General features: G+C 41.7%; 1 protein-coding gene across 8 annotated transcripts in view; it reads left to right on the top strand.

Moving 5' to 3' along the window:
- The first annotated feature begins 3,874 nt into the window (after positions 1 to 3,874).
- Positions 3,875 to 12,837, top strand: part of WASHC2C (WASH complex subunit 2C) — a 143,788-nt gene continuing 134,825 nt past the window's right edge. For all 8 annotated transcript variants that reach the window (XM_072039551.1, XM_072039549.1, XM_072039552.1 and 5 more), the window contains exons 1-10: positions 3,875 to 4,029; positions 4,104 to 4,217; positions 4,394 to 4,558; positions 6,142 to 6,207; positions 6,822 to 6,995; positions 7,629 to 7,722; positions 8,121 to 8,179; positions 8,955 to 9,002; positions 10,240 to 10,329; positions 10,855 to 10,942. In XM_072039551.1, the coding sequence (XP_071895652.1) occupies positions 4,104 to 4,217; positions 4,394 to 4,558; positions 6,142 to 6,207; positions 6,822 to 6,995; positions 7,629 to 7,722; positions 8,121 to 8,179; positions 8,955 to 9,002; positions 10,240 to 10,329; positions 10,855 to 10,942 (898 nt within the window). In that variant the 5' untranslated portion in view covers positions 3,875 to 4,029. The remainder of the gene's footprint in view (positions 4,030 to 4,103; positions 4,218 to 4,393; positions 4,559 to 6,141; positions 6,208 to 6,821; positions 6,996 to 7,628; positions 7,723 to 8,120; positions 8,180 to 8,954; positions 9,003 to 10,239; positions 10,330 to 10,854; positions 10,943 to 12,837) is intronic.

Raw genomic sequence — 12,837 nt, 5'->3', positions numbered from 1 at the left:
ACTACCTGACTATAGAGGACTTCGGACCCCAGAGATGGAGCCCAATACTCACCTTCCCTCTTCCTCCTCAAACTAGGCAATCCTGCCCTACTGCGAGGGAATTCCAGGGTAATGATCATCCTTCTAAGACCATGGTTTTGCCATGAGAGGTCAACTTTTAGCATCAAAAACCACATGCGATAATTGATGAGCCAGCAAAGTCATGTGTGTCTGAGCCCAAGTTCTTTTAGAGGGCTAGCAGTTCTTCTCTTTTTACTTCTTTAGGACTTCTATTTACCTGAAATGGGTTTATCAGCCCTGTTTTTTTTGTTTTTTTTTTTTTTTTTGGTTTGGTTTGGTTTTTGGCTGGTGTTTTGTTTTTCCTGCTTGTATGACAACTCATTTCAACAAGAAAAATCCATTTAATTTGACTAAGTATCTGGCAGCAAGGTCTTTTAGGTAATGGGTAATCACAGTCTGCTAATTTCTGACACACAGGTTATAATTAATTATTTTAAAGGAAAGGTCAGCTGGTTTTGGATTCCCTGAGATAAATTCTCTGATACACAAGTGGTGTGGTCTGTCATGCATTAATCAGGAGAGGAGGAAGAAGGCTTCAGGCAGGTCCAGTGCATGTACTTATTTCTAGCTATAGACACTCCTTTCTACGCTGTGTGCCAGGCACCAAGGCATCCTCCAGCCTTGACTTCAGTAGCCAGCCCCAAGTTCTGGTAATTGCAGGGCTTGGACAGCTGCATCTCAATCCTTGTCTGTACCAACCTACACAACACAATATATGCAGAAGAATGAGGAGTGGCAGGAAAAATAAAGAACAATGCATGAACCATTTTTTTTTTCCTACAATGATAAAGGAGCTTATCTTCTTATTGTAAATGAAATGTTTCTTTTGTTTGCATCCTGTTCTGAAAGTATAAAAAACATATTTACTTTGTGTTAGGAAAGCTGGTTGTGGTATTCTTTTTTTTTTTTTTTCTTTGTAAACATTTGTGAGATTAACCAAATGCTGTGTCTGTTTAAGCTTTTGTTAGCATTTCAAATTTAAGGCAACATAAAGCAGTATTTATGCCAAAGGTTTTACCTACAAAAAAAAATAAAAAAATCCAGGCTAGCTGTATGGCATATCATTACCCTGGATTCTCAAGAAGAGAAAATTATATTTAAATTGATATCAAATTTCACATCAAGATCCTTAATCTTTGTCTACTATAAGCTGTAAATTCATCATGAGCAAACACTAATATGAATTTAGTAAATGCTTCATCCAAAGAGTTGAAAAATAAATAAAAGAAAAAAAAATCAGATGACCCTTTGAATAGTCCTGTACCAACTCAGAATATACATATATATTTTATTTCATAGTCAGCATATATGGTTTAGAAATTATTCTGTGTTTAAAAGAGTTGCTTATGGTCTAGAAGCAAATAAATACAACATACACAGTACCTCCCTTAAAGCTGGCCATGTTGCTTTTGGGATATTTTCTGGACAAAGCAACCTATTACTTGCTCTGAGAGTAGACAGGATCCATTCCAAATGGAAATGTTTGCCCTCAGCTCTGTAGAAGTTGTGCAGAAGCAATAACTGTGGTCATACATATGAAGTATAGGCCACTGGCCTCCAAATGATTTTCAAGGTTCCATCATCTTGTCTTTAGCCTTCCACAGCTGCAAAACGTCCTGTGCAGTTCCATAAGCCTGTGGAAATCATTGTGTATTGAAAACGAGTTGTCAGCTTGTGCAAGAGTGTAAATACTGGATTTTCTCCTTTGCATTGCAGTTGCTTTTTGTACCGATGCTTGCAGATATTTCTTTGTGAACATAAAGAACATGCTTTGTGGTTAGGATAACCAACACTTAAACTGGTGGATTAAGGAGTCTTACTGTGCTCTTTGGTCTGAGTACCTCCAACCATTTCTCATACTTATCCCACCCTTTTTTTTCCCCAGCCTATGCCTTAGTTTCCAGAGGAAGGAAGTTTAGGGACCTAAGCCAGGAGAAAAGCGTCCAGATTGCTACAGCACAGAATACTAATGTGTGCCAGGATGAACTCTCCACTGCTCAGTCTAAGCTCAGCTAATTTCATTATCATATTGAGGAGGCAAACTCCAGACACATATTTACATCTGTGTCTCCAGCTCAGTTTGGGAAATCCCCAGAGACAGCTGTAATTTCATATTCCTGGTGCCAAGTCTGTATGTAAGCAAGCTTCTAGATCAGAACAGCAAGCTTTCATTGCTATTGCCTTCAATCCTAAGCGTTGTTTTACTAGAACCAACCAGAAGATTCATGAGCTGGCAGCAGTCTGGGATAGTAAACGTTTAGAGACAAGGCTAACAAGCAGTTTCTGGATGGTCAGTGACTTTTTCTGCCATGGAGCTTCACTACAGAAAACAGAGTGAAATAGGACCGGGAAGAGGTCCATGAACGTTTGTTTCCTCTTGCATCTCATGTCTGAGTAAATATAGCAACACGTTATACTGTGCCAGTTCTTCACCAGAAACTGGAAGGATGTCCAGGAGAAGAGAGCAGCAGTTGCAGTGTGCGCTATGTTTCTCAACTCTGTTTTGCGCATGTTTTCTTCAAACTTTTTGTGCCCTGTATTCTGGCCCACCTTTGCAATTCACAAGGACTGCAGTAACATTCTGTTTGACCCCACCTTAGACACTTCCACTGCATCCTTTCAGAGCCCCACCAGAAGACGTCTGGCACTTGTCACACTGCTGCAAATGCACAAAACAGAGCAGTGGGACTGCAAGAATGGCAAGGAGCTGTAACTTCTGTCCTGGTGACCATGCAGGAAAGAGCTTGCCCCCCAGCCCAATTCCAGAAGCACTCTGCCCTGCTCTGGAAGGTCCTAGGGAATCTGAAGCATACGGATACAGATCTCAATATCACATAGAAATAGCAAGCTATGCCACAGAGCTCACGCATGCCTGTAAGCATGGGTATCAGGCAGCTCAGATCTGTGCAGTCTTACATGGTCAGTTTCTTATCATGCAGATCAATCCCTGATGATAAATGTAAATATTGGTACTTATATGTAAAGTTCTGAGGAGAACAGCGAGTGATTTTTCTTGTTGTCATCTTCTCTTTAACCTCTACAAGGAATATGGCAAAATTTTTCTCCAAAAGGAATTTTGGGATTGCAATGTTCTTTGGGTGCCTGACAATAATGTTTAGGTTGGACCTTCTAAATGGCAGATTTTTATTGCGCTCTTTGTAGCCCCATCTGCTCAGAGATCGGTGTACGTGTCTCAGAGAAACAATTTTCCCTAAGGAACATTTAGCTTCCATGTTGCTGTCTTTCTTTTTTCCCAGTGGAACCTAATCCACAAGGTCCTCAGACCTGAAGCTGCCCGATTGTAAGATGCCCATTTTTCAGCATCACGACACACAGAGCGTATAAACCCCCCGTTTTGTAACGCACACAGTTCTGTGCCAAGCAGACAAACACTTCACATTAACAACCAAGAACGTGTTGGATTTAATCCCACATTTCAATAAATATGGAAACTAACTAAAGGCTTTGCTGGTTTTGGGAATGCTGCAGAGGAAGGAACTGCGGCAAAACATCAAGAGCCCGGAGAACAATTTTAGATTAATCCCATCTGTGTAGCATTTTTACAACCTTGCTCAGGACATTGTTGTGAAACGACCCCGAACAAACATTTGTCTCCTTGTACTTTTTTTTTTTTTTTTGATTTTCTGCTTTATTACGTGTACTAAAATTCTTGAAATGCTAAGGTTTGGGCCAGCCTAGCGGTGGTGTGTTTATATTACAGAGCGGGCACGGAGGAGGGCGGTTTGTTCCCCTCAGGCACACGCCCCGAGGCCTGCGGCCTGCCCGCTGCCTGCCGCCGCCTGCCCCGCGCCCTGCTCCCGCGGCGCCGCCGCGCCCCCTGCCGGCCCGGCCGGGCCTCACGCAGGCCTCGCCCGGCTGTGGCGGCGGCTCCGGGCCCCGCCGGGCCTCACATGACCGCGCTCAGCTGACTGCGGGGAGGGGCCCGGCCCGGCCCGGCCCGCGGTCAGGGTGAGCGGCGGGGAGGCTGGAGGTGGCGGCCGCGGCCCCCCTCGGCCCCTCGGCTCACGGCCCTTCTCCCGCAGATGATGAACGGGGCGCGGGACGCGGCAGAGCCGGCGGCGGTGTGGGAGCGGCCCTGGTCGCTGGAGGAGATCCGTAAGGGCAGCCAGAGCTGGTCCTTGGCCTCGGACGCCGGGGTGAGCGCCGGGGCCGGGGGTCGGGGCCGGGGCCGGGGCCGGGGGTCGGGGCCGGGGGTCGGGGCCGGGGCCGGGGCCAGGCGTGTGCGTGGCGGTGAGGGCGCGATCGCAGCCGGCTGTGGCGCTGGGGGGCAGAAGGAGCTGCCCCTAGCGCTGCCTTCCCCTGTCCCCGGCAGCTGCTGCGTTTCCTGCAAGAGTTCTCGCAGCAAACCATCTCCAGGACGCACGAGATCAAGAAGCAAGTGGACGGGCTGATCAGCGAAACAAAAGCCGCGGACTGCCGCCTCCACAATGTCTTCAACGACTTTCTCATGCTGTCAAACACCCAGTTCATAGAGAACGTGAGTATGTTGGTGTGTGGCGCCGAGCTTGTGCTTCAAACCCTGGTGGGTCCCCGCGCTGCAACGGGTAAAAATGCTTTCGCTTTGTGGCAAGTGGTGGTTTAGAGATGGAGTGGCTTATAAACACTTTGTTTTAAAAGGCCTCCCAGCTCCTTTGTGAGTGATGCACAGTCCAAGACGTGTGCATTCCCTTTTGCCTCTTCTGCATTACTTGCCATGTTTACATGTGATGTGGTGATTGGGATTTCCTTTCCATTTCTTGGTGTATCTTTACAGGTAGCGTCAATGTAGCCGTTGGCTGCACTCGGTTGTCTGTCTAAATATAAAAAATGCTGTACAGTGCTGTAGGCTTGCTCAGTGCTGTTACACAAACTGCTTTTAACATAAAATTAAAGGTGCTAGTCTGCAGGTGGTTGTCTATTAATATTTGGTCAGGAAGAGCTGCCTGTTAATGAATTGTACCATTTTGTGATTGTTGCTATTTTGGAAAGGTTACAAGAAAGATGTGAAAGCCCCTTGTGATACTGTATTGCTAAAAGCTAGTGTGTAATTAAGATATAGAGCTTTAATAGTTTTACACATTTGTGGGTTTTGTTTTTTTCCCTATCATTGGCCTTTATCAAGTATTTTGTTTTGATCAGCATTCCTCGCAAGCCACATGTATCTCCTCTGAAGCCATGATGCCATTATTGGAAAGATGCTGGCAGAGGACAAGGCAATGAAAATCTGGGTTTCTGTTGTGGGTGGCTTTTTTTTTTTTTTTTTTTTTTTTTTTCTCAGTACAGCAGTGTCTTTTCTGGCCTACCTTTGCTGTTCAGCGTTAATGACTTCACTGAGAACAGTTTGTACCAAATGTCTTAAGTCTTGGGTGCTTCAAAATGTTTGTGCCCAAATTTAAGTGCACAGAAATGGGTCCTCACTTCTAGTTCTCAATTTAGCAATAGAAAGAGATCTGTCTCTTCCAAGAGGATAACTTCCATCTGTGCTTGAGAGATTCAAGGGGTACTCTTTATTTCCCTGTGTCTCCTTGTAGCTGTTCCTACAAGAGAGTGCCAAAAGTGCTGGATGGAGGAATCATCAGAACAAACTGAAGGCTGAGGGAGGATGTGACCTTTCTCTGTAAGAACGGGAGAAAGATACAAAAAAAGGAGAAAAGCTGCTGGGTGACCAAACCTGACTGACCATAAATAAATTTAGTCTTGATTTTTGAAGGCTTCTGGAACAGCTTAATAAAAGAGGGTTAAACAGTGTTGTGTGTATTTTTTAAAACATATTTAGGTCAATCTGTGAATGGGATTAAATGCTCAACTTGTCTTCTTCTACTGTAGTGACATTTGCAGTCTTGAATCACCTCAGTTGGCTTGAAAGGCTGCATGATAGGAACTTGATAATGACTGCAACGCAGGAAGGAAGCTATGAAGATGCCTGGCATCATCTATGTGTTTTTGTTTTTTTTAATATTTCATGAATTAATGTATAGTTTAATCACATATTAACAGTGTATTTTATTTTGTTGGCAGTGCTCATGATTTAGCCCTTGCAGCAGTACGTTGTTCTTGAGTTATTTGTGCTTGAATTTTTAGCGAGTCTATGATGAAGAAGTGGAAGAGCCTATTCCCAAAGCTGATGTTGGAGACAAAACAGAGCAGGTAGTTAACTTAAGCTTCCATGAGTATTTACTTCTATGAGCTTACAAAGTAAAGTGTTTCCTTTCTCCTTGAAGTCTTTCTACTCCATAAGCTTATGTCATTCAAGCATAACATTGAAAAGTAGTATTGAAGCTTATGATAACCTGTTAGAGCCCACCCAAACTCAATATTGTAATCTAGTAGACAAGACTTGTGTTGATTTCTCAACAGCTATGCATATTTTTTCAGCAAGAGAATTGAGGCCTCAGGCTGTATTGGATTCAGAGGTAGTGAACTAGGGAAGCAAAATCTAACAACAATTCCCAGGGAGAGAAACTCAGAGCTTTTTTATATATCTTATAGTCTTAGTGTGTTATACCACAAAGGTTCCCTTGGTGAGCTGGAAGCCCAAATAGGATTGTGCTTTGCTGGAGTGGGTCTTTAGAATGTCTCAATTCACCAGGTTGATAAAGGTGAATTAAGGGGGGGGGAAGCTCATGAAGGTCTTTTTCTCCTGCATATAGTGAAAAAGCTTTCTCCACATTAATCTGAAGTTAAATTTTTGCATACGTGTTGCAGTGAGATTGAGTCTTGAATAAAATGCAATGACAGTGTGTTTTTTCTTGTTGTTAAAGGAAAGGACACGGGAACAGAAAGAAGCTGATCTGATTCCCAAAATCCAAGAAGCAGTGAATTATGGGTTGCAAGTTCTAGACAGTGCTTTTGAACAGCTAGACATCAAAGCAGGCAACTCTGACTCGGAAGAGGAAGAAAGTAATGAAAGGGTGGAACTGATACTTGAGCCAAAGGTAGAGAGACCTGTTCTTGCTGGGAGTACTGCGTTTGTGCTTGGTTTTATTGGACTTGCTCTTCACTTCTGCAAGCAGTGTCACTGTGTGGATATAAAATTGATATTTTTTTTATCTAAAAAGAGGATTTGGTGACTATGTCTAAAGCAGAAATGCTCCTTGCTGAGCTATTTTCTTGTGTAGCGTGCTTGTCTTGTAGTTGGGTTTATCTTTAAAGAATGTCTCACTTTATGGAATTATTTCAACAGTGATGAACTTGGAAATGAAAGTCTGAGTTCTGGGTGGAAGGGCACCTTTAAATGTCATGCTCTTTAGGTACAAACAGTATCTTTGTAGTCATTTTTTACTGCCAGTAATGAAGAATCCTAGATGTAGGATTTGCAAAGATATTTTTATGTTGTTAACACATCTAGAAAATGTGCTGGGACCATGCAGATAGAAGTAGCCCATGTTCTTTGACAGCATTAAAAGGAATAAATCTCAGTTGGCCCACCCAACTTGAAGTGTATGTCTGGTGGGATTCTCATGAATCTAGTTTGTATCTTCCTTGCCTTAAAATAAGGGTTGTAGGATTCATTAGCAATGTAGAGCTGTTCCTAGATATCAGAAAGACTTCATGTTGTCTCTTTCTAGGATCTCTATATTGACAGGCCTTTACCTTACTTGATTGGCTCTCAGCAGTTCATGGAACAAGATGATGTTGGCCTTGGAGATCTGACTAGTGAAGGTATGTGCTGGAATGACCTTTTATTTCTATGGGAGTAACTAGCTCCTAATTTAAGACTTTGGTCTTTGGTTTTAATTGAATAGCTTTTGTTATGCTGCATAGTGTTTTTGCATGTTTAGATGCATACTGCAGTTAGCTGGCGAAACATGCGCTATGCTGTAACAACCACCTTTCCAAATATGTGAGTTGTCAGTACCTCGTGCTCTGTGTATTATTGGAAACACAAAATGCTGGAATTTCAGCAGACTACAAAGCACTTCCAAACCACTCTTTTTTTACCTGGTTTTTAGTTCTCATCACAAAGCCTTTAAAGTTGCAGTAGATATGCCTTCTGACCAGCAAGCTCTGTGTGCAGATGTCACGTCTGATCTTCACTTCTCTGTTTTCATTTAAAATAGAAGGATCAGTAGATAGTGATCGTGGAAGTGTGATTGACAGCGAAGAAAAGGATGAAGAGGTAAGCAACAGAGTACTAGCTACTTTGAATAGATATTCATGAGTCCTTGTTTGCCTGCGAGGCCATTACCTACCTTGGTTTTCTGTGTGTGGTATCAAGACAGTATTGCAAGGTATGCTCCCTGTGTCAGTTGTAAATGTATTTTTCTGTTACTATTCTTACACAATAATTTCCTCTGCAGCCTTTCAGAAGAGCAGCAAAGTGGTGTTGTCTCTAACTGCTGTTATAGTAGAGTATTTCAGACTGAAATTTTTTATTCTAGTTTAGTTTCAGCTTGAAGCTTTTTGCAATGAACAATTGAATTGACGGAGGGCAAATTTGTTGTAAGTTACAGTGACAAAGAATGGAATGGAAACTAACAGGAATATATTTAAACAGGTTTCAGTGATGCATCTCCAGGCTTTGCCTTATGAATCCACTGCATTGGAATAACAAGTTCTGATATTTTGTATGCCTTAGCTGGAATGTTTCTGGTTTATGCCTGTGTTGTAGAAGCACTCCCTTTTTCCTCAGGAATTTGGTTTTGGTATCTTTGTTCAATTAAAATTTAATCCCTTTTGAGTTACTGAAATGGAGCTTGCTCTATTTGCTAACTCAGTGATGGCTTTACTGAGCTCCTTTCATGTAGATGGTCAGTGGTGGGCAAACAATCATGTGTTTGCAGTGAGGAGATGTGAATTCCTAAACCTAAGCAAGTCCAAAGTTTCTGAGCCCTATCCCTTAGCCACTGAATGAAGCAATGTGTGATGCTTGTCTTTGGTCTCTTATGTTCCAGGAATCAGATGATGAATTTGGAAACCCTAGTGAAGATGACCAAAAGACGGTATGGTTATACACTTTGGTACCACCTGAAAGACTCACTGCTTGAGACAGACTGAGAATGTAATAAAGAGGAGATCAGAGCTCTAGACAGTTAACTATTAAAAGGCTTGTTTAAGCCTGGTCTGTATAACTTTGTATGGGTACGTTGTCCTGACCAGGTGGCACTATACTGTGCAATTGAACCTGTACTGGGGTTAAAGACATGCTTGCAAGCTATCATTAGATGAAAAGCGTATGTGCAATAGCATTGCCTGATGTGTGTTTTCCTCAGCAATAACTTTGGATCCAAGAGAGTTGAAAGAATCAACCCTAGGAAAACTAGGTTCCTGAGGAATTATTATGTCTAATTAAAGTTCTGAACTTGCAAAGCAAGTAGTAAGGAACAATGCAGTCTGGGTATGGTGTGAAATGAAAGATAAGAATAGTATGAAGCATTTGGAAAGTGTGACTATTTGGGTAACAGATGAAAAGAGAAAAATAAACGTTTAGGTTTAGAAATTAAAGCCTGACTTCAACTGTTGGTGCTAGGGGAAGGAATCTTATCCACGTTAAACGTATCAGTGAAAAAGAGACTTATACTGGGGACCCACCTGCTGAGAAGATGAGGGCCAAAAGAACAGTGTTTCAAAAACTAACCCTTTTTTAAAATTGTTAAAGCAATGTTACAAAAGCACTCAGATGTTAGTTACCTGAAGTTGTATTGGTCTTCATAGGGTAACTTTGTATGCCTGATGTATTTTTAAGTACTTAGTAACTTAGTACTATATTTAAGATACTGCTATCTACCTTTGGAATAGCTCAAAATGGCAAAATTTTTTACTAGCTAATCTCAGTGCTCCACATATAAGGCGTAATTACTAGGTCTTTGGTGGAGAACAGTTAGTAAACTAAGGGAAACTGGGCAGACAAAGCAGTTCAGGCTTGTGTATGGTAGGAGTACGCTCCTTGTGAGGACAGCCTTATTGTCCTCAGTTGATCCTGATTGAGAAATGTTTGGTGATGCACCATAGAGCTAGTGTACTAGAGAATACATTAAGTTACTTACAGCTAAAGGCACTCTGTTCTTACCTCTAAAAAGTTGCGTGGTACCTCAAACTGGCTGAATATTTCCATCCTTTCAGTGAATTTGCTTTGAATATTTTATCGAAGCAGGTGAATTTTTAATTATTTTTTTTTTGTTTATGCTTTTGTATGCCAACTTCAGGAGAACACAACAGCGTATTTATTTTTTTTCTTAGAGGACGGCACAGATGAGTGATGAAGATGATTATGATGGTGGCGATCTCTTTGACTCTGAAAAAGAGGAAGATGAGGATGGAGACACAGAGGTAAGCACGAGGACTGTAAGTAAATGTTGCCTCTTTGTGGGAATAGATTTTTTTACTTCTATCATGAAAAATCTGAAAGGTGTGATTATAACAGTAACTTGTGGTTACATGAGATGGGATCCTATAGAGAGGGCCTGTAAGAATCCTGTATGGTCTTTCAACGTGATTGTTCCAGTTTTGCTTCTTGAACCCTAAATTGGCATCAAAGCTGTCTCTAAATGTCATTAAGAAATTGTTGCATTTGTGTGTGGCAAATGCTTCTTGCTGGTCATGTTCCCAAAATGAGGTGATATTAAAAACTATTATCATAAAGGACTAGAAATGGCTTTTCCTTGATTCACACATAATCTCCTAATTGCTTTCTTAATAGAAAGCTGCATTGCCTCTTGTGAGTGCTTCAATCAAATTGTGGATAGGAAATTGTACAATTGAGGCTGTAGAATACAATACTTACAATTGCAATTGCATCAAACTGGTAATGGGACTGCATATAAGGAATATGCTGTTATTTTCCATACTCCTCAGAAAAAGAAAAGACCAACATCATTTGCCGATGAGCTTGCAGCCCGAATCAAAGGAGAAGTACTGGTCAAAGAGGATGAAGACCGTTCGTGTAAGTTAACTCTTAAGTTTTGATACATGATTGTGAAACAGTGGGATACTCCTGAGAGTGTTGGACAGGAAACTTTGTGTAACAATATTTGAAATTACACAGATCTATTTTTGAGCATGTATTGGGTGAAAGCCTGACAGGAGGAATTAAAGACACTATTATAAAGGTTTTGTGCTCTGAGAAACATTTTGGTCATTACTTATAGGAATGAACACAAATCTACTGAGAGTTATAGTGGTAAACTTACTGCTTTCAGGTGAGAAGGGTCACTCCCCAGGTGCATATATTATAGTACAGGTTTTCTCTCTAATCTGATTCTCCACTGGTATGTAAAACTGCATGTTTGACCACATGTGCTTTGTGCAGTCTTTGTGCGGTCTCTGTGCAGTCTTTTTTTGGTCTCTATAGTCTCTATGGTCTTTTGATCTCTATACTTTCTATGGTCGCTGTGGTCTCTTGGTCTCAATAGTCTTTTGGTCTCTTGGTATTGATAGTCTCTCTGGTCTCTATAGTCTTTTGATCTCTATACTCTCTATAGTCTTTTGGTCTCTGTGGTCCTTAGAGTCTCTACAGTTTTTTGGTCTCTGTAGTCTCTATAGTCTTTTGGACTGTGTAGTCTCTATACTCTCTTGGTCTCTATGGTCTCTGTAGTCTGTACAGTCTTATGGTCTCTGTGGCCTTTTTTCGGTCTCTGTGGTCTCTCTAGTCTTTTTTTGGTCTCTATGTGGTGTATATGGCCTCTATGGTCTCCTTTTGGCCTCTATGGTCTCCTTTTAGCCTCTGATCTCTATGATATTTTTTGGTCTCTGTGGTCTCTATAGTCTCTACAGTTTTTTATTCTCTGTAGTCTCTATAGTCTTTTGGTCTATGTAGTCTCTGTGGTCTTTGGTCTCTATAGTCTCTGCAGTCTGTACACTCTTTTGGTCTCTATGGCCTTTTTTTCGTCTCTGTGGTCTCTGTAGTCTCTTTTTGGTCTCTGTGGTCTCTATAGTGTTTTTTTGGTCTGTATGGTCTCTACAGGCTTTTGGTCTCTATGGTCTCTACAGTCTGTACAGGCTTTTGGTCTCCTTTTGGTCTCTATGGTCTTTTTTGGCCTCTATGGTCTCTGTGGTCTTTCTACTCTGTGATCTCTATGGTATTTTTATGGTCTCCATGTTCTCCATAGTCTCTATAGTCTCTGTGGTCTCTTGGTGTCTATAGTCTCTGTGGTCTTTGGTCTCTATGGTCTCTACAGTCTGTACAGGCTTTTGGTCTCCTTTTGGTCTCTATGGTCTTTTTGGCCTCTATGGTCTCTATGGTCTTTCTACTCTACGATCTCTATGGTATTTTTATGGTCTCTATAGTCTCTATAGTCTCTATAGTCTCTGTGGTCTCTGTGGTCTCTGTGGTCTCTTGGTGTCTCTAGTCTCTGTGGTCTTTGGTCTCTATGGTCTCTACAGTCTGTACAGGCTTTTGGTCTCCTTTTGGTCTCTATGGTCTTTTTTGGCCTCCATGGTCTCTGTGGTCTTTCTATTCTACGATCTCTATGGTATTTTTATGCTCTCCATAGTCTCTATAGTCTCTATAGTCTCTGTGGTCTCTTGGTGTCTCTAGTCTCTGTGGTCTTTGGTCTCTATAGTCTCTGCATTCTGTACAGGCTTTTAGTCTCTATGGCCTTTTTTTGGTCTCTGTGGTCTCTGTAGTCTCTTTTTGGTCTCTATGGTCTCCATAGTGCTTTTTGATCTCTATGGTCCCTATAGTTGTTTTTTGGTCTCTATGGTCTCTACAGGCTTTTGGTCTCTATGGTCTCTACAGTCTGTACAGGCTTTTGGTCTCCTTTTGGTCTCTATGGTCTTTTTTGGCCTCTATGGCCTCTGTGGTCTTTCTACTCTGTGATCTCTATGGTATTTTTATGG

Source organism: Anas platyrhynchos, chromosome 6 (genome assembly GCF_047663525.1).
Source record: "Anas platyrhynchos isolate ZD024472 breed Pekin duck chromosome 6, IASCAAS_PekinDuck_T2T, whole genome shotgun sequence".
Classification (NCBI taxonomy): Eukaryota; Metazoa; Chordata; class Aves; order Anseriformes; family Anatidae; genus Anas; species Anas platyrhynchos.
The sequence above is the reverse complement of the archived record's forward strand: the minus strand, read 5'-3'. Positions and strand labels throughout refer to the sequence as shown.